The following is a 27,968-nucleotide window of genomic DNA, read 5'->3' on the forward strand; positions in this document are numbered from 1 at the left end:
TACATGCCAGAGGATGGTAAATATTCATACTTTGCCTCTGAGAAGTAGTAAAGGCATTAGAAACAGCTATGCATATAGTCCAATTTATGTTGAAATTATCACCTGGGTATTTTAATTACATTTGGTCTACTGTAAGCAACATGATAAAGGAATCAAAAGAAACACACACACACACACACACACACACACACACACACACACACACACACACATACACACACTGAATTAATTTCTTTATTAACAACGCTTGGATTTCCACATCACCATAGAGGTACCAAGCTTGATGCGTTGCTCGTTTTTTTACATGGCGAGTTTCCCCAGTAGGCCTATAAACCATGAAACAGACGTAAAGCTACTTCTTGCTGTCTTCTCTTCTTTGGATTTTCACTTCAGAAACTGAAACATCCATTACAAAAACATATTACATCACAAATCTGGATTCAGTCACTGCAATTCATACCTATTTAACTGTAAAAAATACTGACTATGATGAATGATGTAATTTTGAACATTCAAAAGTTTTCAAATGTGCAGGTTACTGACGTTAGAATACAGTTACTACACAATTTTTGATCAGGAAAAAGTCACGATGATTGCAACTTAAATACCGAAGCCATTTGTTATGAGAATACTCCATTACCACAAATAATCCACATAGATGCATTGAAAGAAACTTTACTGGGTAACGTAATGCATCAGAATACTATAGGCACAAACAATGAAATTTCTGTAGATTTACCATACACTTTACTTTTCTTGAGCATTATAAGATTACTAACGGAAGTTACTTACCGTCCATTACCTGGAACATAAACTATCCTTTCTCCTCTGCAAACATCTGCTTTTGCAGCACGTATTATCACCCCCTGTTTCACTAGACCCAATTTTTTTTCCGTGATCGAAAAGCTTTAACGCACACAAATCACAAAACCCACCATTAATCATTATACACACCCACCCACAAGGCATTAGCATGTCATGTTCAAAGAATATCCGCATTTCGAAAACTACCAGCGATATTGGCTAGCGTAAGAGATGACGTCATGTCATGATGTGACGTCATGATTCCTCGGGGCCCGCGAGACGCTTCTGCATTAGCATGTCATGTTCAAAGAATATCCGTGTTTCGAAAACTACCAGCGATATTGGCTAGCGTAAGAAACGACGTCATGTCATGATGTGACGTCATGATTCCTCGGGGCCCGCGAGACGCTTCTGCATTAGCATGTCATGTTCAAAGAATATCCGCGTTTCGAAAACTACCAGCGATATTGGCTTGCATGAGAGACGACGTCATGCCATGATATGACGTCATGATTCCTCGGGGTTCTTCGTTGGTGCGGCGGGGTGTAGGTGTGGAGATGGGGGTAAATGGCCGGGGCTTGTGCAAATGTTCGGGGCTGTCGCTAAAGTTTCCTGATTTCTCATGACATGCTAATGCAGAAGCGTCTCGCGGGCCCCGAGGAATCATGACGTCACATCATGACATGACGTCGTTTCTTACGCTAGCCAATATCGCTGGTAGTTTTCGAAACGCGGATATTCTTTGAACATGACATGCTAATGCAGAAGCGTCTCGCGGGCCCCGAGGAATCATGACGTCACATCATGACATGACGTCGTCTCTTACGCTAGCCAATATCGCTGGTAGTTTTCGAAACGCGGATATTCTTTGAACATGACATGCTAATGCCTTGTGGGTGGGTGTAAATACAGAAGTGTCCGATCTTACCCGTCGGCTTTGACCCATGACGTCACAAATATGGCGGAAACGACCATAAACGACAATTCCAATATGGCGGATATAAAAACATTGCATACGTATCATAAACACTGAAATACACAGGTTTCACAAAAAGCCTAATGACTCTAACGGGACAAGCGTGGGAAATTGGGGGTTTTTGGGTGGGGAGAAACTAAATATACACAAATGTAGCCACCGACCGCCATACAAAACCACGCAAAACGACGAAAAAAATCAACATCACGAAACTGACCAAATACCAAAAAACACATTCTTATCCAGAATCAGACACTTCCCTTGACCTACATAGATCTACAGTAACTCCCGATCCCATAAATTAGGATCGAACACTTCCCTTGACCTATATAGCTCAACAGAATCTCCCGATCCCATCCACCAATACAAAAATCAAACCGAATACACTCAATAACAAACTCACCCGACGTACAGCAATTACCATTACATTAACCATCACACAAAACCGTTAACTCACTAATACAAATTCCGCTTCAAAACCACGAACACAGCACTCACCACTGAGCAACAGCAAACTGACCCCAACAAACCAAACAAACGTAAACCATGAACACACCACGAGAGGGCACGACAAACACCCCACGACATCTACAAACACGCCACAATCACAAACCAAACTCCGCGCCGTAATGACGTCACACACCACAACACGCTTACGTCACGGGTCAAAGCCGACGAGTAAGATCGGAGGTTTCTGTTGACCCCCCTGTTTCACTAGACCCAATTTTTTTTCCGTGATCGAAAAGCTTTAACGCACACAAATCACAAAACCCACCATTAATCATTATACACACCCACCCACAAGGCATTAGCATGTCATGTTCAAAGAATATCCGCGTTTCGAAAACTACCAGCGATATTGGCTAGCGTAAGAGACGACGTCATGTCATGATGTGACGTCATGATTCCTCGGGGCCCGCGAGACGCTTCTGCATTAGCATGTCATGTTCAAAGAATATCCGCGTTTCGAAAACTACCAGCGATATTGGCTAGCGTAAGAAACGACGTCATGTCATGATGTGACGTCATGATTCCTCGGGGCCCGCGAGACGCTTCTGCATTAGCATGTCATGTTCAAAGAATATCCGCGTTTCGAAAACTACCAGCGATATTGGCTTGCATGAGAGACGACGTCATGCCATGATATGACGTCATGATTCCTCGGGGTTCTTCGTTGGCGCGGCGGGGTGTAGGTGTGAAGATGGGGGTAAATGGCCGGGGCTTGTGCAAATGTCCGGGGCTGTCGCTAAAGTTTCCTGATTTCTGGCGGCAGTTGTTTTCAGCAATATGTGTACGTGAAGAACTTTTCAGAAACTAAGCGTGACTCGGAAGACTGGAAGTCTAAACACTCCCTGTAAGAAAGGTGGATTTACTTTCTTAAGGAAACCGAAAATCCTGAACGCAAACGCCAACTGCTAAAATTAAACGAGTGTTTGTTTTTTATTCCCGCACACAGCGCCACTGTGGAAAGAGTATTTTCGCTGATGTAGACCAAGTGCACTGATGAAAGAAATCGACTGCTGCCAGGGACTGTGGAATCATTCCAACAGTGCCAGTTTAACTACAAGCTGACTTGCCTGGAGTTTTATAAAAACGTAAAAGAGAAGAAAGACTTTCTGAAAAAGATTAAATCTTCCGAAAAATATGATGTACCAACTACTTCTACCGCAACAAGTTCCTTGTAATTGTGTTCTAAATAAAAAGTAATTACAGTAAATAATTTTTTTAAAATTTCATTTTTACACCCCCACACAGATTATCCCGACGACGTCTCAACTAGATGTGGCAATCCTACTCAAGAGCTAAATCTTACTCGTGACACAAGAAACATTATATCCCTTGAGAACTGACAGTTATTCACTCAATATTTGTAAAACAACAACATCAAAACAACGATCATACAATTGCTAAAGCCATAATTTTATTGAGCAGTGCAGAGAGAACGTGGATAATATTGGACAATATTGATGTGCAGTATTATTGGCCATCCAGGAGCCGCTTACGTCTAGGGCTCATGGTTGCGTTTGAAGAGTTCATCTTTTCACTGTAATGCAGTGGTATCATATTTTAATCGTTTTCCGTTCGTTTTCTTTTTATGTCGGCACTGGTCGTGAAGAGTGAATTTTAGACCTTTCTGACAAGTCTTTTATGGTAATGCATATCCATTAGTATGTATGACTAAATATGTAAATTGACACAACAAATGATGCCGTAACAATCACCCAAGGATAAATTCTTGTGTAATCCCGCAAAAATAATGTGAGCTCCGTCCTAGTTGTTCTCTGTACGGTATAGTGCTCAAATCGTATATCGAGTGTTTTTTTTTGTTTTGTTCATGATATTTAACATGAAAACTTTTTGAAGCCTAATAATATCCCGAAAATAAATCCAAGACTGCTTCCTTGGCTCGCGTTAGCCTGTTGTCATAGAAACCCATGGAAAATTGAAGTGTCAGTGGTCGTTCAACTAGTTGTGGTGCCAATGTTTGATGGTGGTTTCATGTACCGCACAAAGTTAAACAGAGTACGACAACGTGTATTGCGTTCTTTTTGTCGTTAAGAAAGGGTAAGGAGTTAATGCTGGCCTAACGCAGCTGTTTTAACACAGCACCTCAAGCCGCAATACAGTGCAGCTGCGTATTTTTGTATTCGCCGAATCAAGGCAAATGACAAGGATCACTGCAATGTTTCTTTTCAGCGCTAGTGTTTTTAACAACGATTACGTAAGTTTGAATGGCACTACTAAACATTACAGTTAATGTGGAATTTTCACTTGGCATAAATTTTGTGCGAACTACGTAATCTTCACTTGGCACAAATTTTGTGCGAACTACTAAATTCGTTCAGAGCAGGACGTTTCAGTGTTTTCGTATTGCGATAATAAATGTTTGTCAATGCCACGTTTTGTAAGACTGTGAAGCCATAATCTTTTTACATTACTTACAGTTTTTGTTAACCCAGGGGAACACGTCTGTACACGAGATGCAAATTATTTTAAACATGCTGTACCGTCACAGAAAGTATAGCTAGTGGGCCTACAATCCTTAATACTGATATCAACAGCCACAAGTTTCTTCAGTAGCGGTACCACACAAACAGACTACCAGTAGTTGACATTACGTGAATTTTCCAAGGAAAAATATTTAATTTTCTTTTCATTTAAACGTATCACACGTAAATTTGCATTTGCGAGATTAGTTCCTTTTTACTGGGACTCTACATCATTTTGGTTTAACTTTGTCACTTATGTGTCTCCTTCTTCATTATTTCGGTGTTGGGCGCCAGTTTAATCTACTTTTGAGTTGTCACGGTTGTCTGTATTGGCAACCTTACAGACCAGAAAATATGAAATTATTCATCTTTCTTTCCGTACATCAGAAGTAGATCTTACATAATATAGATGTAACGAAGTTTTTTTCATACAATTTTTTGTTGCTTCGTGCCAACCCGGCTAGTTTTGGGAGATCTTAATTTGTGGATAAGATTTTCGAGTAATGTACAACATAAGTAATGTACAACATGGAACATGACGAATTTTCCTCATTCCAGTAGGTGTTGTTGAAGATGTTATGCATCCAGTTAATGTTCCATGTAGTGAGGATGAACAATTTATTTATTTCTAGGCTTATTGATTTATGTGATTCACTTTCCAATGGGATGTTTTGTCATATCAATTACCCTATAGCATATAAAGATACCAATATTAGTGGGTTCAATAAGTAGCTTAGAATTAGAAGTAATACTAGTACTGTTAATGCCATTCCTGTGGAAAATTTCCTAGTATGTAAAGTAATATGTGATGCATGACCATTAAAAGTACCATCAGTGAAAATGATAATTATTTTTCTGTAAGGAAATTACATATGAAATAAATTTGATGTGAATTCAAAGGAAATGGTTCCAGTAACTCAACCAGTTCCATACACTCTATTGCTTTAATATATCAGCATTTAATATGCCATTCTCACTCCAGTATTTGGGTGGGATCCTGAAACAACATTTTACAAAAACTGGTGATGCCAGGTGTAGTGGTTGATAGGAGCAACTGTAAATGGAAAATGTCTTTATGGTCACTTCCACTTGCCACCATGCTGAGCGTCAACTTAGTTTGGACTTATAATACTTAGTTAGTTTCGTGTTCTACATATCATTTGTATCATAAATTATAATAATGTGGAATGAGTCATTCTACATACATATCACAATTTTTAAATATGCTTGCATGCTAAACATTTATAAGGTTTTCCTTTTTTTTCTTTGTAAAATATGTGAGATAGTAATTCTACCCACCATTGTTTACACACTACAGTAGGAGCCTGGTACAAATTCTACAGAGTAGGAGGAATTGTCAAGGAGAAGCTTTTTAAGTTTGTTTTCAAATTTTACATTGTTACCTGTCAAACGTTTTATATCACAGGTAGGTATTAATAAAATTTTTGTTGCAGCATTACACATTCCTTTCTTAGCTAAAGACAACCGTAATGTGGAGTGATGTATGTCATTTTTGCTTCTGGTGCTGTAATTCCTTTTGAACTGCAGTGGGTTATTTGCAACAAGCTTCATGAGCGAATAAATATATGCATCTGTACTCTCAAAACCACCATAAGGTGCACAGCAAATGATACATCCCATTGTACCATTTATTAGGGTTTCTTCCCGTTCCATTCACATATGGAGTGTGAGATGAATGATTGTGAGAATGCCTTTGTGCATGCAGTAATTATTATAATCTTATCCTCATGATCCATATGTGAGTGATACATAGAAATTTGGAGTATATTCCTAGAGTCATCATTTAAAGCTGGTTCTTGAAACTTTGGTAATAGACATTCTCGGAACAGCTAATGTCTATCTTAAAGAGTCTTCCAGTTCACTTCTTTCAGTATCTCTGCAACACTGATTCATGGATGAAACAAACCTGTGACCTTTCATGCTGGTCTTTCTATACGTTCAATATTCCCTGTTGGTCCAAGGTATTTGAGTGAGGTGGCCGATTTCAGCAGTGACTCATTGATATTATAGTCATAGGTCATTACATTTTCTTGTTTTGTGAAGTGCAAAATTTTACATTACTGAACATTTAAAGTAAATTACCAATCTCTGCACCACTCTGAAATCTTATCAAGATCTGACTGAATATTTAAGCAGCTTCCTTCAGACAGTACTTCATGATAACTGCATCATCTGCAAAAAGTCTGAGCTTTCTGTCAGTGTTATAGGGTCCCAAGACACTTCTCTGGTGCACATCTGAAGTTATTTCTACATCCAGCGATGACTCTCCATCCAAGTTAACATGCCGTGTCCTTTCTACCAAAAAGGCCTCAATCCAGTCACGAATTTCACTTGATACCTCATATGATTGTACTTTTGACAATAAGCATAGGTGTGATACTGAGTCAAATGCATTTGGGAAATCAGGAAATACTATGATTCAAAGCTTCCATTATTTCATGTGAGGAAAGTGTGAGTTGGGTTTCACATATGTTGTGAAGCAGTAGTCAGAATGTCCAACTCATGAGACAGAAGTCTACAAGATAATCATGGGTATACTCCACATATTACTCTTACAGCATGTTTTTGAGCAATGAAGACTTTTTTCTTAAAGATGTGTTATCCCAGAACATAAATCCATATGACGTTACTGAATGAAATATGCAAAATATGTCAGCTTACTGCTTTGTCTCTCCCCAAGATTTGCAGTGAATCTAAGTGCAAATCTGACTGACCTAATTCATTTTCAGACTTCCAAAATGTGCTTTTTCCAGTTTAAATACTTATATATAAGAATACCTAAGAATTTTGAAGTTTCCACCATAGTTATTATTTCCTCACCATGTGTTACACCTATCATTGGTGTAGTACCCCTAAATGTGCAGGAATCAATATGTCGTCTTTTTAAAATTCTCAGAAAACCAGATATTTTTGAGCATATTGTTTACTATTTCTTCTGTTTCTGTGTGTATGCTTTGATTGATCATAATACCTCTGTCATCTGCAAAAAATAACCAATTCTGGTTGTTATATATTACACAGGAGATCATTTCAATATCTGAAGAACAGTAGTGGACCTATGATTGAGCCTTGGGGAACCACATATGTGATTTCTCCCCAGTCAGAATAATGGCCATGCCTACGTTGGTTGAATTACTAAGTACAATTTTCTGCATTCCTTTGGTTATGTATGACATTATCAACCCCATAAAAATTTAATTCATAAAGCAGAATGTTGTGATTCACACAGTCAGATGCCCTAGATAGGTCACTGGGAAATACCAGCCGGCGCTATTTTAGTATTTAATGCTTGTAAAATCTGGTGGGTGAACATGTAAATGGGGTTCTCAGTAGAGCAACTCTTCTGAAACCCGAAGTGTGATTTCTGAGGATATTATTTTGCTTAAGTGAGATATTATTCTAAAATACATCACCTTCTCATTAATTTTGGAAAATGACGTCAGCAATGAAACATGTCAGTTATTAATGATGTCGCTCCTATCACCTTTCTCCATGAAAAACCAGTCTCAGTACGGAGTTTGTCGTGTACAGTTATTAAAGGATGGGTTTCACATATTTAAGCTCTCTTTAATATATTAAAGCAATTTGGAAGATACTATTAATTCTTCAGTTAAAGAATTTTATCATGAGCAAAATTCTCTGTATTTTTAAAACTGATTCTATAAGATGTGTAGGGTTAAGCCATACTTTGTCGGTCATGCACCACCTTGTACCTTGAAACTAAAGATATTTTACCATGAAACGGGTGATATTTGCAAATGAACCAAGTTTCTTTAATGTCTAAATAATTGTTTCTGTCCTGAAAATGAAAATTTGTGTTAGTTGCCAATAGCTACTATTTCAAAATGTAGGTCCACTTAATGTGTAACTGGTTTTTGATAAAACTTCTTATTAAATAGATTCCACTTAAAATTATTGATGTCTAGCAGAATAATAATGTAACAGACAGATGATTAAATAAAATACTGACAAGATTATCTTGATTGCAACACTTTCAAATTACAATAGAGTATTTGCTCCCATGTGTGTGACCATGTTGTACGTTGGAACATTTTTTCACATTTGGAAAAGACTTACTTTTCTGGGGTAATCTTTTTAATGTCAGAAAATGACTACAGTGCATAAAATGAGTAACATCATATAAAAATAGAATAAGAAAAAAATGTCAAACTTGTATTACGGAGCTGGCTAGAGACCAAAGTCTGAAAATTACTCCAAGGTTCCGCACTCTCCCATTGCCCTTTCAAAGATACCATCCTGGCATTTGCCTGAAAATATTTAGGGAAATTACAGAAAACCTAAATCAGGATGGCCGAATGCAGGTTCGAACTGTCGTCCTGATTCTGAGCCCAGTGAGGTAACCACTGTGCCACCTTGCTCAGTCTTACAAATGGCATCAATTGTAAACTGCAGTTGTTCCTCTTTATAATGCATCTTTTCTTGCACTGGAGGCTTTGTGGTACCATCAACAAAGATGATTCTGATCTCCTGGGGGAAACATTGACCCATTTTCTTTCCATTTCTGTCTAAACTTATATATATTTTTGAAAATAAAAATTATCTTGTAATATAATGGATTTTGTTGATTTGAATTTTGAAAAAATTATAGTTCAAAAAATTTTTTTAAGCAAGCACTGTATATCTGCTTATAAATTCAGTTCGGAAAAACTTTCTTGGCCCAGAAGAAATGATTAATCCTATCATCATCAGGTTGTTGTATGTTCAAATTCACACATTTTAATGAAGTTCTCTGACCTTGTTAACAGTACAAACAATTTGAACAGTTAAAAATTCACATTTCTTTAAAAAAGTGTAACATTGACCTGTTTTTTTCCTCCGTGGGCTAACAGTGACCCCCTAAATTTCCATTAATCCACATGTGTTTGCTGAAAAATGGTGTAGAATAAAAGTGTAGTTTATAATCATTGTTTACAAATTAAGACTGCGGCAACAATGAATGTAAATTCATAGTTGATCCTGGACAGTCTTTGTTGTTACAAGTGTTCTGTTTATTGCAGAAGTTTTAGATTGAGATTCATGTTTTGTTTTAACTGTAAAGAATGGTCACAATAAGCTATAACTTTAATTAGACAGTGAAGTGAAAGAATAAGCTGTCAGCTTGAATAGGTGAAGTATAGTCATAACTAAATTAAAAACTGAGCTGAACTGCAATGCCTAAAACTTATCAAAGGTCTTCAGGTGCAAGATGGTATCTAGATGTGGATAAGGAAACATTGAAAGAAGTGATCTTGTTAATTAAAAGGAATCTATACTCACTAAACTCCCAGGTGAACAGGATATGGAAGAGAAAAAGGAACCTGTACCTGAATCTCTGGTTTTTTGTTTAAAGTCTCTATGTGAAAAAAACCAATAGCCCTTTCAAACACAAAATGAAAGAAAATTGACATGAGCCCTGGTAAAGATGTCTTAGCTGTTCATGCGTTGAACATTAGCACAAAATCATTCAAAAAGTCATCAAATGACAATGTGTCTGCACTATATAAAAAATTCAAATTGTCTGCAGGTACAAGTGATACAAACTATCATCAGTCTAGTTGTTCCAAATCATTCGCAGCTAAAGAAGAACTCTCAAAGGCCAAGAAAAATCTCTTCCAAAATTTTGATAATTCTTTGTCAGAAGATGAGCCTGATGTAATGAAATTGCCAGAGACTCTGGAAATTGATTGAATGATTTTGATCCTTCAGATGATCCCGTTGACGAAGATTTGATGCTCACTAAGTACGAGTGGCAAGATCTTTTTCCAGATGACTATGTCATGGTAAAAGTAATTGGGGGTAAAACAGGGAAGCAAACTTTTCACTATGTTTTTTATTATCCAAAAGTTGCAACAAAAGAAAAGGTAGTTGAAGTAATGGGATTTCACTCCACTGATTCAATGAAAGCTAAATTTGTTCTAGAATAAAATGATATATTCTCTGCCCCATTCTGTTATGTGACTGGCAAGGTGCCTTCGGCAGAGCTACAAGCTGATGGTTACAGAATTCTGTATAAATTTCCACAGAGCATTTTAGTAAAAAAATTTAATGTTTTTTGTCAATAAATTGTAGTTTGCTTAAATAAAAGATTGATAATTATAATAATAGAAATGTGTGTTTCACTGATGTCTAGCTTATCAACATTTTAAAAGTCATAGAGTTTTAAAGGGGGTCATTGAGATCTCTTTACAGGGGTCATACTCATACTGCACTACACCAACATTTATCTCAGGACTATTTTGCACTTGTTTATAATAAAACAAATTTGAGGGGTCAGTGTAACCCCACAGCATGTGGTAACATAGACTCATTTCAATTACTTTTTTTTCTACCAGTTATTGAAAAATATGACACACACAGTGCACTAGGGGTGTTTGTATAGAAATAATGCACAGTAATAGAAATCATCATGAATAGAAATTGATATATGCAAGAGATATTCTACAAAAACATAAAAAAGTGTCAGTCTTATCCCAGATGACACTGTCAGTATCTCACATAATATGAAAAAGTTCTTATTATAGTACTGTCTTGTCGGACATGAGCTAGTAGTTGCCATGGGTATCATTAATAATTGATATGGGATATCAGCTTATAGATCACATTCTGTAAGTCTTCCTTTATTTGTACTACACAAATTAAGGCATATCTGCACAGAATATGTGGGTGTTAGTAGTACCCAGAACAAGAAGAACAGTAGTAGACTGAAAAGCATATGTTTGAGCCAATGCTTGATGCCCAAATGTCAGTCCTCAGATTAACTTGACATCACAAATGTGCCACAAATTTATTGACTGTGATTCATAATAAAACTGTCTCATATTTCATACTTTGTATGTATTAAAAAAATCACAGGAGAAGCACTCTAGAAATACGTTCTCTCAAACATTCAGTTCAAAATGACTAAGAAAGTGATATGGATATGGTTGCTGAGGCATAGCAGATAATGCCACCATATTAAAATCATCCAAAGTGACACTTAAAAAAATATTTTCTTGTTGGAAGTGGTGTTACTTGATCTCCCAAATTGGTGAACATATGAGACTGTGAGGATGCAGTCCAACACAGTGACAAGTGGATGTATACCATGTGTCAGCCCAAACTGAGTGTATAGGATAACTTTGTTACTTTAATGCTAGTTTAAAGAATGTTACATATTGTGGCTTTGATACTGTCTATGGTATTTCTAAATAGATTTCCATTCCTGTAATGTTAAATGAATATTTTGTGAATTCTGCTAGTCCCACTACTCTAGTCAATAATTGCATCTTGTATGCAGATGCTATGATTGCTTATTCAGGGCAGACAAGAAGAGTGAAATCTTAGGCACAAATCAGTTAAAGTGAAATTTATAAATCTATAAACAGACTACTGATTAGCAATTCCAAAATAAAAGACTGTTATGGGTTCAATAATTTTATTATAATGTGTGTTGTAGATGAAATCAGAATGTACTGCCAAATGAAATCCTAGATGAAAGAATCTTTCCAAAATGAGCTATGCCTAGCATTACAGTGATGGTGTATGAAAATAGTGAAAAGAACTCCTAAGAAATATTGAAGGATGTCATTTTGCATATGGTTGTTAAAAGAATCTTCTGTGATAATAGTTTTGATATTTAGTCATGCTAAACCTCCCTCTACAACATTAACTTGTGACATGCTGGAACATAATTCACAGCAGTCTTGCTACCAAATATGTATGTGGAAGTATTAAGTTTACCCACTCTTCCACACACAATGCGAGCATGAACAATCCATCTAGCACAATGACAGCAATCAGCTAGCATAAAACTAAACACTACATCCACAATGTACACCAAGAAGAAATGACCATCTAGCCAATTTTGTGGTTGGATATGGTAATCCATCTACCACAATGGCTAGCTGACAGTTTCATTTTAGTGTGTATTATGGATATAATTTTTTTTTTCTTTTGAGCTAGATGATTGCTGTTACTGTTCTAGAGCTACATGACTTTGTGCTCATATGAAGTGTGGAACAGCAGGTGAACTTATACCTCCACACATACTTGTTTTCAGATTCTGGGAACTATGTTCCAGTATGTCACAACTTAATGTTATAGAGGGGGTTTTAATATCCTACAGTGCTTGATTAAACATCAGAATTAAAATCGCAATAAGCCTTTTTAACAGCCACATGTGGAATGACTTCACACAGTGATTACACTAAATTTGTGGACTTAGTTCTCATAAAATTCTAAGTAATTATGGTCCTATTGTCACTGTACTACTCATATCCATATCAACAGGAAACTGTATACACAAATAAATACTGGGTCATTCCACACCAAGTGGTCTAAAACTGAAAAAAGTTCCCACCATCATGGTCTCCAATTTTCGTCAAATTTTAACTGTAGCTTTAGTCAAGTGTTGAAGTAAGTTTCCCAAGATTTCAGGCCTCTAGCTGCAATAGCTGCTGATCTAGACCCCCTTGTCTGAAGTGTACTTAGTCCGTGTGCATGCAACATAAAAAAAATGTCATATTTGGAGTCTAATAAAATCGAAACTAATTCATAAGAATGGTTAGTAAGATGCGACCGTGTACAGTTTTTTTTGCTGATTCCAACGAAATTATGTATAACATTACTCATGCAAACCCCGGTCAAATAACTCGACTCAAAGTATACTTCAAAATTTGTCGTGACACAACGCGACAAATTTTGACCAATATTAAGACTGCAATGATTTCCTTGCAGTTGAAGATATGGACTTGAACTTTTGGCCAAGCTTCATGCTTGTGCTAGACATAATGCAGCCGGATTTGCAATGATCCAGGCCATATGGTCGCCCTGCAGTATCTCTTCAAATTAGGCAGTGTCAGCACAAACGGTAAAATTTACCAAAGTTTCAAGCCAATTACTAAAAAATAGTTGGCCTGAATCTGCTTGTGAATAGTATCACCTAAAAGAGAAACTCTTGCTCTACAAGACTGACATTTGTTTTTTTTGCAACGCGACCATTAAGTACTCATTAACTCACATCAAAGTTGTTATATTTTGTATGCGCGATGCACTAATTTTTCTTCATTTCTAGGAATTTGAATCTTAATAGTCGCTTAGAATTACTGATATAATTGGATATTTCATTCGTGTTTTATTCAGTGATTGGCCAGTGAGAGATGTCAGAAGTTAATGAAGAAGAAGAATCGTTGGCCCCCTGTTCAATTGGAAAAGATGCTGCTGCATCAAAGTGCCATGTTATCTTCTATGCTAAGAAGACTGGAATCAAAGCGTTTAGTGATTTCACAGAATGTGACCAGAAATTGCTTGTTTCGCGTTCAGAAGCCAAACTTGACGAAAATTCCATCATTTGCTTCCACCATGAAGCCCTCTTCCTACATGAATATCAAGCGATGCAAAAGAAATGTTGCAATCCATTCAAGAAGAGGAATCACAATGTAAAAGCTGGACTTAGACTGCTTGATAATGAAACAGCTGCCAAACTTTGCCTGTTAAAGAAAAAAGAAGTGATTGATATAAAACCTGGTCAGAAGCTTTGCCCTCGCTGCATGTCGGCACTGAACCAAAAGCTAGAAGATTCATCATCACTATCAACCCAATCTGAACAAGATTTCACAACGGATGAAACTGAACCAGCCATCAACAAAAGTTTATCATTTATTGGTGCTTCACCATTGAAAAGAAGACAACTAAGTAAAAGAGATAAGCAAAGCTATGCAAAAAGAAAGATCTTGGATGCACAAAGTTTAATTGGGAATCAAATTGCTGCTGCTGTAGGAATCAATTACGATGAACAGCCAAGTTCAAGTAAAAGTCGCCCATGCAATAATTGTGCAGATCTTGATAATCTTATAGAAGAGTTGAAAGAAAAATGTAAAGTGTCAAATCGTAGGACAAAAGTTCAAATATTGACCTTGGTTCCAAGAAGCTGGACAATTAAAGATACGACAACAGCATTTAATGTATCAGAAAGAATGGTAAAGCAAGCGAGAAAACTGAAGAATGAGCAAGGTGTTCTAGCTTTTCCAGCAAATCGGCAAGGAAGGAAGCTTTCAGATGAAGTTGTCCAGAAAGTACATGACTTTTTTCAAGATGACGAATTCAGCAGACTTTGTCCAGGGAAGAAAGACTGTGTGCCTGTGAGAATTTCAGGAACAAAGGTGTACAAGCAAAAGCGGTTGTTGCTTTGCAATTTGAAGGAAATGTACGTGTCTTATCAGAAGCAAAATGGACCAGAAATTGGCTTCTCAAAGTTTTGCGAGCTTAGACCAAAATGGTGTGTTACAGTTGGCTCTGCTGGAATGCACTCAGTTTGTGTCTGTACAATACACCAAAATGTCAAGCTTATGCTCACTGGTGCATCAATCAATGAAGACTACAAGGAAATTCTTAGCAAAGCTGTTTGCAGCTTGGAAAACAAGGATTGTATGCTTCATCGTTGTGAAAACTGCCCTGGTCCAGAAGGTGTAGAAGCAGTTATTGCAACATATTTTGAAGATAATGACCCTGAAGAACTGATTGAGTACAAACAATGGATTCATACCGACAGGGATACTTTAGAAACAAAGCAGCTTTCAACAGAAGAGTATGTTGAAGATATTGCAGCAAAAATTTGGAACCTGTCTTGTCATCACTACATTGCCAAGCATCAAAGCCAGCACCTGAAAGCTCTCAAAACTGATTTGAAAGAAGGCGAATTCATAATACTAATGGATTTTGCTGAAAACTATTCATTTATTGTTCAAGATGCAGTGCAAGGCTTTCACTGGGAAAACAGTCAAGCAACAGTTCATCCATTTGTAGTCTACTACTGTGAAAACGAAGAGGTGCAATGTGTGAATCTTTGTGTTATTAGTGACTGCCTTCGACACGATACGATTACTGTCCATGTTTACATTGGAAAAGTAATCAATTACCTGAAGATGCAATTTTCCAAAATAAGCCACATCCACTACTTCAGTGATGGTTCAGCTGCACAATATAAGAATTTCAAGAATTTTCTCAACTTATGCTATCACAAAGAAGATTTTGAAATAACAGCAGAATGGAATTTCTTTGGAACAAGCCATGGAAAGTCGCCTTGTGATGGCATTGGAGGCACAACAAAACGGTTGGCAGCAAGAGCAAGTTTGCAACGTCCATATGAAAACCAGATTCTAACACCCAAAGATCTTTTCAACTTCTGCAATGATAATATCAATGGAATCAAATTCTTTTTCATCAGCAAAGAGGAAGTTGAAGAAGAAAAAGCTTCTCAAGAAGAAAGATTCCTGCAAGGGCACACTCTAGCTGGCACAAGAGAAAACCACCATTTTTTGCCCATTGATATGACGACAATTAAGGTCAGTAGAGTTTCTAATGATGCGACATCTTTTTTGGCCAAAATTAGTGCTGCTGAAGTAGTAGTTCAAGTCATGGATCTTCAGCCTGGGCAGTATGTTGCTTGCATTTATGAAAAGAAATGGTGGATTGGAAACATCGTTGAAATCTCAGTCGAACAGAAAGATGCTTTCATAAGCTTTATGCATCCTCATGGTCCTGCAAGTTCATTTTATTGGCCCTTAAGACGTGATACTTGCTGGATTCCAGAACAACTTATCATTGGTGTTATTCCAGCTCCATCAGTGACATCATCTGGTCGGCAATACAGTTTTCCTGAAAGCATTCTCTTGCAAATCAACGATGCTTCCAGAATGATGAAGTAACTGAGGAAGACAGGCTTGGGAACCTGCATAAAGAAACCCACAATCAGGCTTGGGATCCTGTGGTAAAGACACCCTGTAATCAGGCTTGGGAACCTGCAGTAAAGATACCCACCCGTGGCTGTTACTGCATGGCTATCGGGCGTGGCCCCTATGGCGATGGGGATGCTGGTTTTATTGTGATAACCAGTAATGGCTCAGCCATCATGGACCAACGCAGGGCACTGCGCACACAAAATATAAGATACTTTGACCTGAGTAAATAAGCACTTAATGGAAGCGTTGCAAAAGAAAAATATATCCATCTTGTAGAGCAAGAGTTTCTCTTTCAGATGATACTATTCACAATTAAATCCAGGCTGACTATTTTGTAGTAATGGGCTTTGAACTTTGGTAAATAAAGCCATTTGCGCTGACACTGCCAAATTTGAAGAGATTTTGCAAGGCGACTATAAAGCCTGGGTAGTTGGAAATCCAGCTGTATTATGTCCAGCACAAAGATAAGACTTGGTAAAAAGTTCAAGTCCATATCTTTATCTGCAAGGAAATTATTGCAGTCTGAATATTGGTCAAAATTTGTCGCATTAAGTCACGACAGAATTAGGGGTACACTTTGAGTCGACTTGTTTGACCGGATTTTGCATCAGTAATCTTATAATTAATTTCGTTTGAATCAGCACAAAAAACTGTACAGGGTCTCATCTTACTAACCATTCTTATGAATTGGTTTCAATTTTATGAGACCCCAAAAATGGCATTTTGTCTGATGTCGCGCGCATGCGAACTTACTACCCTTCAGACAAGGGGGTGTAGATCAGCAAGTATTGCAGCTAGAGGCTTGAAATCTTGAGAAACTTAATTTAGCACTTGACTAGTGCTACAGATAAAATTTGAAGAAAATTGGAGACATGATGGTGGGAAGGTTTAGACCACTTGGCATGGAATGACCCTACTACCAGTATATTGAATTATTTAGGATTAAAGGAGACAACTCACCTAAAGGCAGAAGTGCTATGTTTTTGTCAGACACACACACAAAAGGTACAGAGGTTTACTTTGCTGGCTTTTGGAATGGGATTCCTTTCTCAGGCTGTACAAGTCACACACACACACACACACACACACACACACACACACACACACGCACACTTACACATGCCTGTCTCCCTATATTGTGCTCATTCCACTCAAATGTGAAAGGAATTCAGTTCCAAAAGCTTGCGAAGTAAAGTTCTGTAACCTTTTGTGCATGTATCTGTTGACAATGCAGTGCTTCTGCCTTTAGGTGAGTCACCTCCTATATTCGTGAGTTTTTCGTTATTCTCAACCAGAACTTTCCCTTACATTATTTTACTACCAATATGTTGCTATTTCAAAAGTAACAGAAGCTTAGATAAACAACAGTTTGGTTTTAAGTCTCAGCAATAAAAGCAACTGAAATCTTGATAAATGGCATTCATGAATGGTTTTAAGTCTCATGTATCAGCAGTAAAAGCTACTTAAATCTTGATAAATAACATTTATGAAGGATATGATAGAATTAAGCAAAGCTTTTGAGTCTGTGCCACATGGTACAACAATTAGGAAATTAGCCTTTTATGACATTTAAGATAAATCATTCAAATTATTGAGTTTTGCCTAGCAACTGACTGCATCTACTACACTAAATTAGGCGAAAATCAAAATTAAGCAATATGTAAAGAAACGTTCCTCAAAGTCCGTTCTTGGACCTTTCCCATTTATTGAGCATGTTAATGACTTTTTGAATTGTATGAGGGTAAGTCAATTATTATCCACAATTAAGTTAAATTTTTTTGTATTTTGGTAGTACTGTCATTTTATGTTGATGACGCATGCTTTGTTTATTTGTTGTTATATCTTTGCAATTTTCAGGCTGCTAGGTTAGTTTTGTTATCACTGCCTTGCTGCTCTGCTGTTTATTTGCACCAAAGAAGAGCAACTTTCAGTGATCCATTTTTTGTGGTCATAAGGTGTATCAGGGGCCGAAATTCATCGAAGACTTTCGGCACAGTACGGGAACCGTGTTTTGCCACAATGGTGTGTCTTCAAATGGATTGAAAAATTCTGAATTGGTCACACAAGTGTTACGCATGATGAAGGAGCCAGACGACCATTTACCGCCACAAATGAAGAAACCATTGAGGGTTCATGTGAAATGATTCTCTTAGACAGATGATTAACTATTGACAAAATGGCACATCGTCTGCAAATTAGTCATGGTTCTGCGTACAAAATATTCCTCAACAGACTTGGGTTTTGTGAAGTTTGTGCAAGATGGGTCCCAAAACAACTCACACAATTGCATAAACAAACGCACTTGGACATCTGCAAAAAAACATTTGGATCATTATGGTAATGAAGGGGACAACTTCGTAGACAGGACCATTACTGGTGACGAAACATGGATTCATCATTATGAGCCAGACAGTAATGGCAGAGTATGGAATGGAAAAATCCAAGTTCGCCAACCAAGAAAAAGTTCAGGACCCAACCGTCCGCAGGAAAACTGATCGCCGTTTAACAATCAGTGCAGTGTCTGAGTTAACAGGAGTTGACTTGTTGTCTTGTCGAACAAGTTTACCGATTTTTTCAATGTTTGCATCAGTTTTTGCTGACAATGGTCTGCCAGTGCGAGTGTCATCACTGGTGTCTTCGCGGCCATCTTTAAATCGTTTAAACCACTCAAACACTTGTGTTCGCGATAAACAATCATCGCCGTACACTTGTTGTAACATTACAAACGTTTCACTTGCAGATTTTCCTAGTTTGAAACAAAATTTGATGTTAACACGCTGTTCTTTCTGTACACTCAACATTTTCCGACGCACAGACAAAACGTCAACTACTTAAAATAGACGCCACGGGCAGACTGAGTGCAGGAGGCAGATGAAACTCGAGCAGTAGGCGGAGCGAGAGTCACGTGACAGGCCACGCGACTTTCAGCCTTATTGCATTCGTTTTATTGTTTCACCAGTACTAGTCCGGTTTTTTTCTAGCCACACCTCGTATTAGCTATCACGGCCATGTAGGTAGCAGCACAGTGGTTGCAGGTTAATTTGCAGATTACATCGATTCCTTCACAAACAGACCACTCTTTGATTGGGTAGGAGATGTCTGTGACAAGAATGGAGTAGGTAAAAGTGAGAGCATGAATGAGACAGGTCTTGCATTTAGGTCTGTCGCAGAGATATGAGTCATGAGGCAAGGGGGCTGGGAGCAAGGGTAGATCAGAAATGGACAAGTATGTTACTTAGGTTCGGTGGGCAGTGGAGCACCACAGTAGAATGGGTGGGGAGGATATTCCTCATTTCAGGCTATATGGAGAGGTAGTCAAAATCCTACTGGAAAAGGAGATTCAGTCTCACCAGTCCTGGGTGATACTGAGTCACAAGATGAGTGCTTCTCTGTGGCTGGACAGTGGGTACGAGGGAGGCAGTAAGGGACTGGGGAGACAAGGCATAGGAAATCTTTTTCTGGACAAGAATGGGAGGATATTTTCAATCTGTGAATACCTTGAGAGCCTTGGCACACATGGAGACTGACTGCTCATCACTACAGATGTGATGACTTTGGGTGGCAAGGTTGTATGTAAAGGACTTCCTGGGGTGGAATGGGTGCCAGCTGTTGAAGTAGAGATATTGTTTGTCGTTGTGTGGCTTGTGAGGACAGAGGTACTGATGTAGCCATCCTTGAGATGGAGGTCAGCATCAAAGAATGTGTCTTGTTGGCTTCAGGAAGACAAGGTGAAGCAAATGAGGGAGAAGATTCCAAAGAAATGTCAGCAGTGTATCCTCACCCTCTGTCCTGATCACAAAGATGTCTTCAGTTAATGTGAACCAGCTGCAGCATTTGGGATTCTGGGCGATTAGGGATATTTCCTTTAGATGGCCCATGAATAGGTTGGCATAGGAGGGTGCCATGAGCATTGGGGATGTTAGTGTAGAGGGAGGTGATATTGACAGTGATGAGCAGGGCACTAAGTGGTGCAGGAACAGGAACTGTGGAGAGTCTGTGGGGGAGGATATAGAAGTGTAGGTCGTGGGTAATAGGCTAATAGTGTTGGTCCATGAGAGCAGAGACCTCTCCCTGTTGGTGCACAGCAACTGGCAACAATGAGGTGTCCTGGGGGAGGGGGTGGGGGGTTATGAACTTTAGGAAGAAGCATGTAGAAGGCGGGAGTTCTGTGTGTGGTGGAGATGAGGACAGACAGAGAGAGAGAGAGAGAGAGACAGAGAGAGAGAGAGAGAGAGTCGAGAGAGACTCAAGGGAGAGGTTCTGGGATGAACCTAAGGATTTGAAAAGGGACTGGAAATCCTGCTGGATTTCAGGAATGCAATCACTGTGGAAAGGTTCTTAGATGGACGTATCAGACAAATGGGAGTGTCTCTCCATCAGGTAATCCCTGCGGTTCTTAACCACAGTGGTGGAGTCTGACTAAGACTTAGTCAGCAGGTAGGATTATAAGGACAGAATCAGTTTTTAGGTGGTGGGTTGCAATTCTTACTGCAGATGTAATGTTGGTTTCCAAGTTGAGGTATTTAAGGACTGATAGTGCAGAAAGACTCAAAGTTAGGAGATTCCTGAAAGTTAACAGGCTGTGATTAGGAGGCGGTGGTACTAATCACAGATAGATGAATGTGTGAAATGAGTCCTGCAGTCTTCATTATTGGTTTCGGATTGAGTCTGATTTGTAGGGTTGGTGAGAAAAGGATATTGCTTAGGCCTGATAGGAAACAGAATACCACTGTGGGATGGATGGGGAGGACAGCAGGGAGGATATCCCTCATTCCAGGATGTGTCAAGAGGTAGTCAAAATCCTACTGGAATTTCTTCAGTTCTGGGTGGTACTGAGTCACGAGATGAGTGCTTCTTTGTGGCCAGACAGTGGGTATTGGGAAGGTAGTAGGTGACTGGAGAGGCAAGGTACAAGAGATTCGTTTTTGGACAGGATTTGAAGGGTATTTTTGCCTGTGAAGACCTGTGAGACCCTTGGCATATGTGGAGACCAACTGCTTATCACCAAAGATGTGATGACCTTGGTTGGCAAGATTTTACAGAACAGACTTTGGAATGGGTGGTAGCCTGTTGAAGTGGAAGTATTGCTGGTGGTAGATTGGCTTGTGTGGATGGAGTTTATGACATATCCATCATTGAGATGGAGGTCAACATCAAGGAAGCTGGGTTGTTGAGTTGAGGAGGATAAGGTGAAATGAATGGGGGAGAAGGTATTGAGGTTCTGGAGGAATTTCGATAGGGTACCCTTGCTCTAGGTCCAGGTACGAAGATGTCTTCAGTGAATCTGAACCTGGTGTGGGTTTCAGATTCTGGGTGGTTAGGAGCAATTCCTCTAAATGGCCCATGAATAAGTTGGTCAAAGATGGTGTTCTACAGGTGCCCATTTGTTTGTAGGTGATGCCTTTGAAGGAGAGATAATTATGAATGAGGATTTTGTAGGTCACCATGAGCAGGAAGCAGGTTGTAGGTTTGGAGTCAGTTGGGCTTTGGGAAAGGTAAGATCAATAACAGCAAGGCCATGAGCATTGGGGATGTTAGTGGAGAGGGAGGTGACATCAGCTGTGACGAGTGGCATGGTGGGTGGTAAAGGAACTGGGACTGTGAGGAGACTGTGGGGAAATGGATGGTGTCTTTTATATAGGAGTGTGAGTTACAGGTGATAGGCTGAATGTATTGATCTGTGAGAGCAGAGATTCTCCCTGTGGGGACACAGTAACTGTCCACAATAGGGTATCCTGGGTGGTTGGATTTATGGACTTTAGGAAGCATATAGAAGATAGGAGTACTGGGAGTGACGCAGATGAGGAGAGAATAGACTTGGGGGAGAGGTTCAGGTATGGACTTAAGGATTTGAAGAGGGGCTAGAGATCCTGCTGGATTTCTGCAATGGGGTCACTGTGGCAGGGCTTGAAGGTGGATGTATCTGACAGCCACTGTAGTCCATGCACCAGGTGGAGCCTTTGTTGGCAGGTATGATTATAGTGTTGGGATTAGCTTTTAGACAATGAATTGTGGTTTTTTCGAATGATGGTGAGGCCAGGTTGAAGGTTAGGAACTCCTCTTCTGCCCTCCTTTCTTTACACATCTTCATCCACTGGCTTGCATGCCATTATCATCTTTTTATTTATTTTTATCTTTGATCTGAATGTATTTTCATGTTGATTTTAGTTCATTTTCATCTTTCACTATAGACCCTACTGCCTAATGTTTTACCTTTTCCCCCCATATTCCTGTGTTTCATTCTTTTTGTGTTTTTTCCCCATGTATATTTACGTGTTTTTTGTCCTCCAATATGGTCCTTACTCCTACCATCTGCACCAGTACAGAAAAGTTGCTTTATCCCTAGCCAGAATCCAGTTCCACATACTGTTCCTGCATTTTTGTGTAGCTCATGGAAACCCCACAAGCTGCCTGACCATCAAATGACCCAGCTCTGTCCACTACCCTTCCTTCCTCAATGACCTCTATCTGTTCTAACTCCATCAGTCTGTAGCCCTCACCAACCTAATCTGGTAAAATCAGACACAAACGTCCTTGCAATACCCATACTCCATCCATAAAACTGTCTTGCTCTATAATCTCAAATTCCTGTATTCCATCAGCCAGACTGAAATTTTTGCTCTCTAGAGCAGCTTTCACAACACTACCCTGAAAAACTCTCCAACCTGGTCACCTTCTACTACCACCTTGGGCTATCACTATCCACCATGTCCACAAGAGCCTCTATTGCACCTTCCCTGCATCCTCTCTTACCCGACAAACCTTTCCTTGCAAACCTACATTTACTATACCCTCATAAGCTTTCTCCTAGTGCCACAGAATCCAGCACCTAAACAGGCCTGGAAATTGTAATGTAGTTTTCCTCTAAAAGCCTCTGTCTCACTGAAACATCAGTCCTTATCACCTGCTCCACTTCAAAGTTCAGTAATGCTGTGCTGGTTAAAGACCTGCTTGCATTCTCTTGGTTGCTACAGGAAAAATTTTTCTCACCAACCCTACAAATTAGACTCAATCCGAAACCAATAATGAAGACTGCAGGACTCATTTCACACATTCATCTATCTGTGATTAGTACCACTGCCTCCTAATCACAGCCTGTTAACTTTCAGGAATCTCCTAACTTTGAGTCTTTCCTCACTATCAGTCCTTAAATCCCTCAACTTGGAAACCAACATTACATCTGCAGTAAGAATTGCAACCCACCACCTAAAAACTGATTCTGTCCTTATAATCCTACCTGCTGACTAAGTCTTAGTCAGACTCCACCACTGCGGTTAAGAACCGCAAGGATTACCTGGTGGAGAGACACTCCCATTTGTCTGATACGTCCATCTAAGAACCTTTCCACAGTGATTGCATTCCTGAAATCCAGCATGGTTTCCAATCCCTTTTCAAATCCTTAGGTTCATCCCAGAACCTCTCCCTTGAGTCTCTCTCGACTCTCTCTCTCTCTCTCTCTCTCTCTCTCTCTCTGTCTCTGTCCTCATCTCCACCACACACAGAACTCCCGCCTTCTACATGCTTCTTCCTAAAGTTCATAACCCCCCACCCCCTCCCCCAGGACACCTCATTGTTGCCAGTTACTGTGCACCAACAGGGAGAGGTCTCTGCTCTCATGGACCAACACTATTAGCCTATTACCCACAACCTACACTTCTATATCCTCCTCCACAGACTCTCCACAGTTCCTGTTCCTGCACCACTTAGTGCCCTGCTCATCACTGTCAATATCACCTCCCTCTACACTAACATCCCCAATGCTCATGGCACCCTCCTATGCCAACCTATTCATGGGCCATCTAAAGGAAATATCCCTAATCACCCAGAATCCCAAATGCTGCAGCTGGTTCACATTAATTGAAGACATCTTTGTGATCAGGACAGAGGGTGAGGATACACTGCTGACATTTCTTTGGAATCTTCTCCCTCATTTGCTTCACCTTGTCTTCCTGAAGCCAACAAGACACATTCTTTGATGCTGACCTCCATCTCAAGGATGGTTACATCAGTACCTCTGTCCTCACAAGCCACACAACGACAAACAATATCTCTACTTCAACAGCTGGCACCCATTCCACCCCAGGAAGTCCTTTACATACAACCTTGCCACCCAAAGTCATCACATCTGTAGCGATGAGCAGTCAGTCTCCATGTGTGCCAAGGCTCTCAAGGTATTCACAGATTGAAAATATCCTCCCATTCTTGTCCAGAAAAAGATTTCCTATGCCTTGTCTCCCCAGTCCCTTACTGCCTCCCTCGTACCCACTGTCCAGCCACAGAGAAGCACTCATCTTGTGACTCAGTATCACCCAGGACTGGTGAGACTGAATCTCCTTTTCCAGTAGGATTTTGACTACCTCTCCATATAGCCTGAAATGAGGAATATCCTCCCCACCCATTCTACTGTGGTGCTCCACTGCCCACCGAACCTAAGTAACATACTTGTCCATTTCTGATCCACCCTTGCTCCCAGCCCCCTTGCCTCATGGCTCATATCTCTGCGACAGACCTAAATGCAAGACCTGTCTCATTCATGCTCTCACTTGTACCTACTCCATTCTTGTCACAGACATCTCTTACCCAATCAAAGAGAGGTCTGTTTGTGAAGGAATTGATGTAATCTGCAAATTAACCTGCAACCACTGTGCTGCTACCTACATGGCCGTGATAGCTAATAAGTTGTCTGTCTGCATAAGTAGCAACCACCAAACTGTAGCTAAGAGATGGCTGGCTCTCCCAGTTGCTGAATACGATGTCCAACACAATATGCTTCACTTGAATGACAGATTCATAACTTGTGCCTCCTGGATTCTTCCTACTAACACCAGCATCTCAGAATTGTGCAGGTGGTGACTCTCCCCACAATATATCCTTATATTCTTTGTTTCTGGTCAATGTGTCCCAACCCCCTTCCTCTTGCCAACCTTTTCTAGGCCCTGTTGTCCATTTACCTATCCTCTTTCCTTATCCACTCCATCACTATGCACATCTGCTATTCCACCAATGCACCTACTAGTCTGTACCCCTTCTGCACTTCTCTCCTTTCTGCTCTGGCTTTCCCCATCCCTTTGGCACTGCCTCCTGACTCTTCACTTAGCTGCCCTTCCTGTCCCCACATGCTCCCACTGGCAACACAGCATTTTCCCCCACCTTTATCCTGCTATCCCTCTCCCTCCCCATCCCACAGCTACTCCTGAAAGCTTAAAAGCGTATCTGCTTATCCAAGCTTAAATGTTTATCAGTCATTTTCCAGTGTGTCTTTCTGGGAATGGTAATGAATGCCTCCTCTACATAATTTTAAAATATTTTACTTAAGTAATAAAACATTTGTTTTATTATTATTTATGTACTTCGTGTATTGATGTATATAATAATTCTAATGAAGCATGAGATTACCAAACAAAACAGATACTTTGTATGATTGTATTAAAAGTCATGAAAGCTCATAATTATGATATTCTACAGTAGAAACATATTTTAGTAGCTGCTTTGGGGAGTAAAAGTAGAATAAATTAACCAGCATATGAAGCAAAGTTTTTAACTGTTTGTGTCAATAGTTATTTCAGCTGCTTTGATCTTGTTACCATTATTTGCAAGTATTCATATATAGTGTTACAATCTTGCCATACAGTAGACTCTTATAATTTCCTAACTACTTAACCACTCTACATTTGCTCTTCTTTTTTTGCAGATGTAAAAAAAAATTGTTATTCTGGAGTATAATATTCCCATATGACAAACTGATTTACATTCTTCCAAGTGGAATTCACCTGTATTGCAAACATGGAGAATGCTGAATGGGACCTTTCAGAAGACAAACAAGAACATTCTGCTGAAGATCTCAAATGTCATAAATCATCATTGCAGGTCATTGCAACAGTCTCATCCATTAGAGAATCTTATGAGAGAAGAAGCCCTTTTCGCAGTCAACATACCACACTAACATCACTACCTCCTGAACCAAAAAAGATGTGTTTACCTTTTGTAAGTTTTATTCTCATACAAAAATATGAATTTTAAAACTACTGTAATTAAGGAGGAATATGCTCCACTATATTCATATTGGTCACATTACATGGTGGTGTATGTTATTTTTTAAAATATTGGTGTAACCTTTAGTCATTTTCAATCTGTGGGAGTCATTTGCTGATCTTTACATCCATTGTTAAATATCTGAAGTGAAATTAATTCAGCTTTAAACTTCCACAGATATCATCAACTTTGGAGCCTTGTTAATTGTTTTGCATTTTATTTCTGATTTTTAGCACCTGTGGTTTATATCTGCTACATTTCTAGAGGTACATCAACTGAATTGGAGGGTGGTACTTGTTTCTACTTTGTGAAGAAACATGTGGAAGTGAATTTCAGAAACTTTACTTATTGGGTTTGGTTTCCATGTGAACGTGAATGCCTGGATGCTAATGCTTTTGCCAGTGGTAATGTGAGCGCATTGCCAAAATTTCTTAATGCTTTAGAAGAGGTCCTATAAAATATGACTACTGTGATGGTTATTGAAGATTTGATGAATTTCCTTTTGGCTGGCAAAGTAGACTTAAATGATATCTCTTTCTCTCTGTGCTTTGTGCTGTACATAAACTATATCATGCAGCACTTCATATTTCTTTAAAAATGCGTTAATATTGATTGTGTTTGATGCTAATTTTCAACTGGTGCACGTTTGTTTTGTGCTTGATCAACTATTGGCCTTGATTTAAGTTACATTTTCTAACAAGAACTAAATATGTTGTGATCATTATTTCCTATTCCAAACATCCTCTATGCTGATGAAGTAATTTACAGGGTCCTACTCATAGAGTTTAAAGATCTTGTCAATTTTTCACTTTGCTTTTGCAGATCTGTATGTGTACATTGTTGATATTTGTGCAACAACTACCGTACATTAGAACCTCTGTTTCCAATTTCATTCATATCATTCTCAAGGAAATAAAGTTGGCTCATTACCTACAGACTAATATGTTCTTTCAACTGTCTGTTCCATCTAGTTTTCAGAGAAAGCATTTATAATAATTGTACCAGTGTGGCCCCAGTGGCCAGAGACAATGGTCATATGCTGTATGATCAAAAGTATCCAGACACCTAGCTGAAAATGACTTACAAGTTTGTGGCGCCCACTATTGATAATGCTAGAATTCAATATGGTGTTGGTGCACCCTTAGTCTTGAGGACAGCTTCAACTCTCACAGGCATACGTTCAATCAGGTGCTGGAAGGTTTCTAGGGGAATGCCAGCAAATTCTTCACGGAGTGCTGCACCGAGGAGAGGTATCAATGTCGATTGGTCAGGCCTGGCATGAAGTTGGCATTCCAAAAACATCCCAAAGGTGTTCTATAGGATTCGTGTCAGGCCTTTGTGCAGACCAGGCCATTACAGGGATGTTGTTGTTGTGTAACCACACTGCCGCAGGCCGTGCATTATGAACAGGTGCTTGACCGTGTTGAA

The 27,968-nt window shown here is 39.2% G+C and overlaps 1 protein-coding gene across 2 annotated transcripts in view; it reads left to right on the forward strand.

The window, feature by feature from the left end:
- Nucleotides 1–4,160: 4,160 nt before the first annotated feature.
- Nucleotides 4,161–27,968, forward strand: part of LOC124791007 (cilia- and flagella-associated protein 251-like) — a 140,286-nt gene continuing 116,478 nt past the window's right edge. For both annotated transcript variants that reach the window (XM_047257828.1, XM_047257827.1), the window contains exons 1-2: nucleotides 4,161–4,502; nucleotides 26,200–26,492. In XM_047257828.1, coding sequence (XP_047113784.1) covers nucleotides 26,292–26,492 — 201 coding nt within the window. In that variant the 5' untranslated portion in view covers nucleotides 4,161–4,502; nucleotides 26,200–26,291. The remainder of the gene's footprint in view (nucleotides 4,503–26,199; nucleotides 26,493–27,968) is intronic.

The sequence above is a fragment of the Schistocerca piceifrons genome, chromosome 1 (genome assembly GCF_021461385.2).
Source record: "Schistocerca piceifrons isolate TAMUIC-IGC-003096 chromosome 1, iqSchPice1.1, whole genome shotgun sequence".
Taxonomy (NCBI): domain Eukaryota; kingdom Metazoa; phylum Arthropoda; class Insecta; order Orthoptera; family Acrididae; genus Schistocerca; species Schistocerca piceifrons.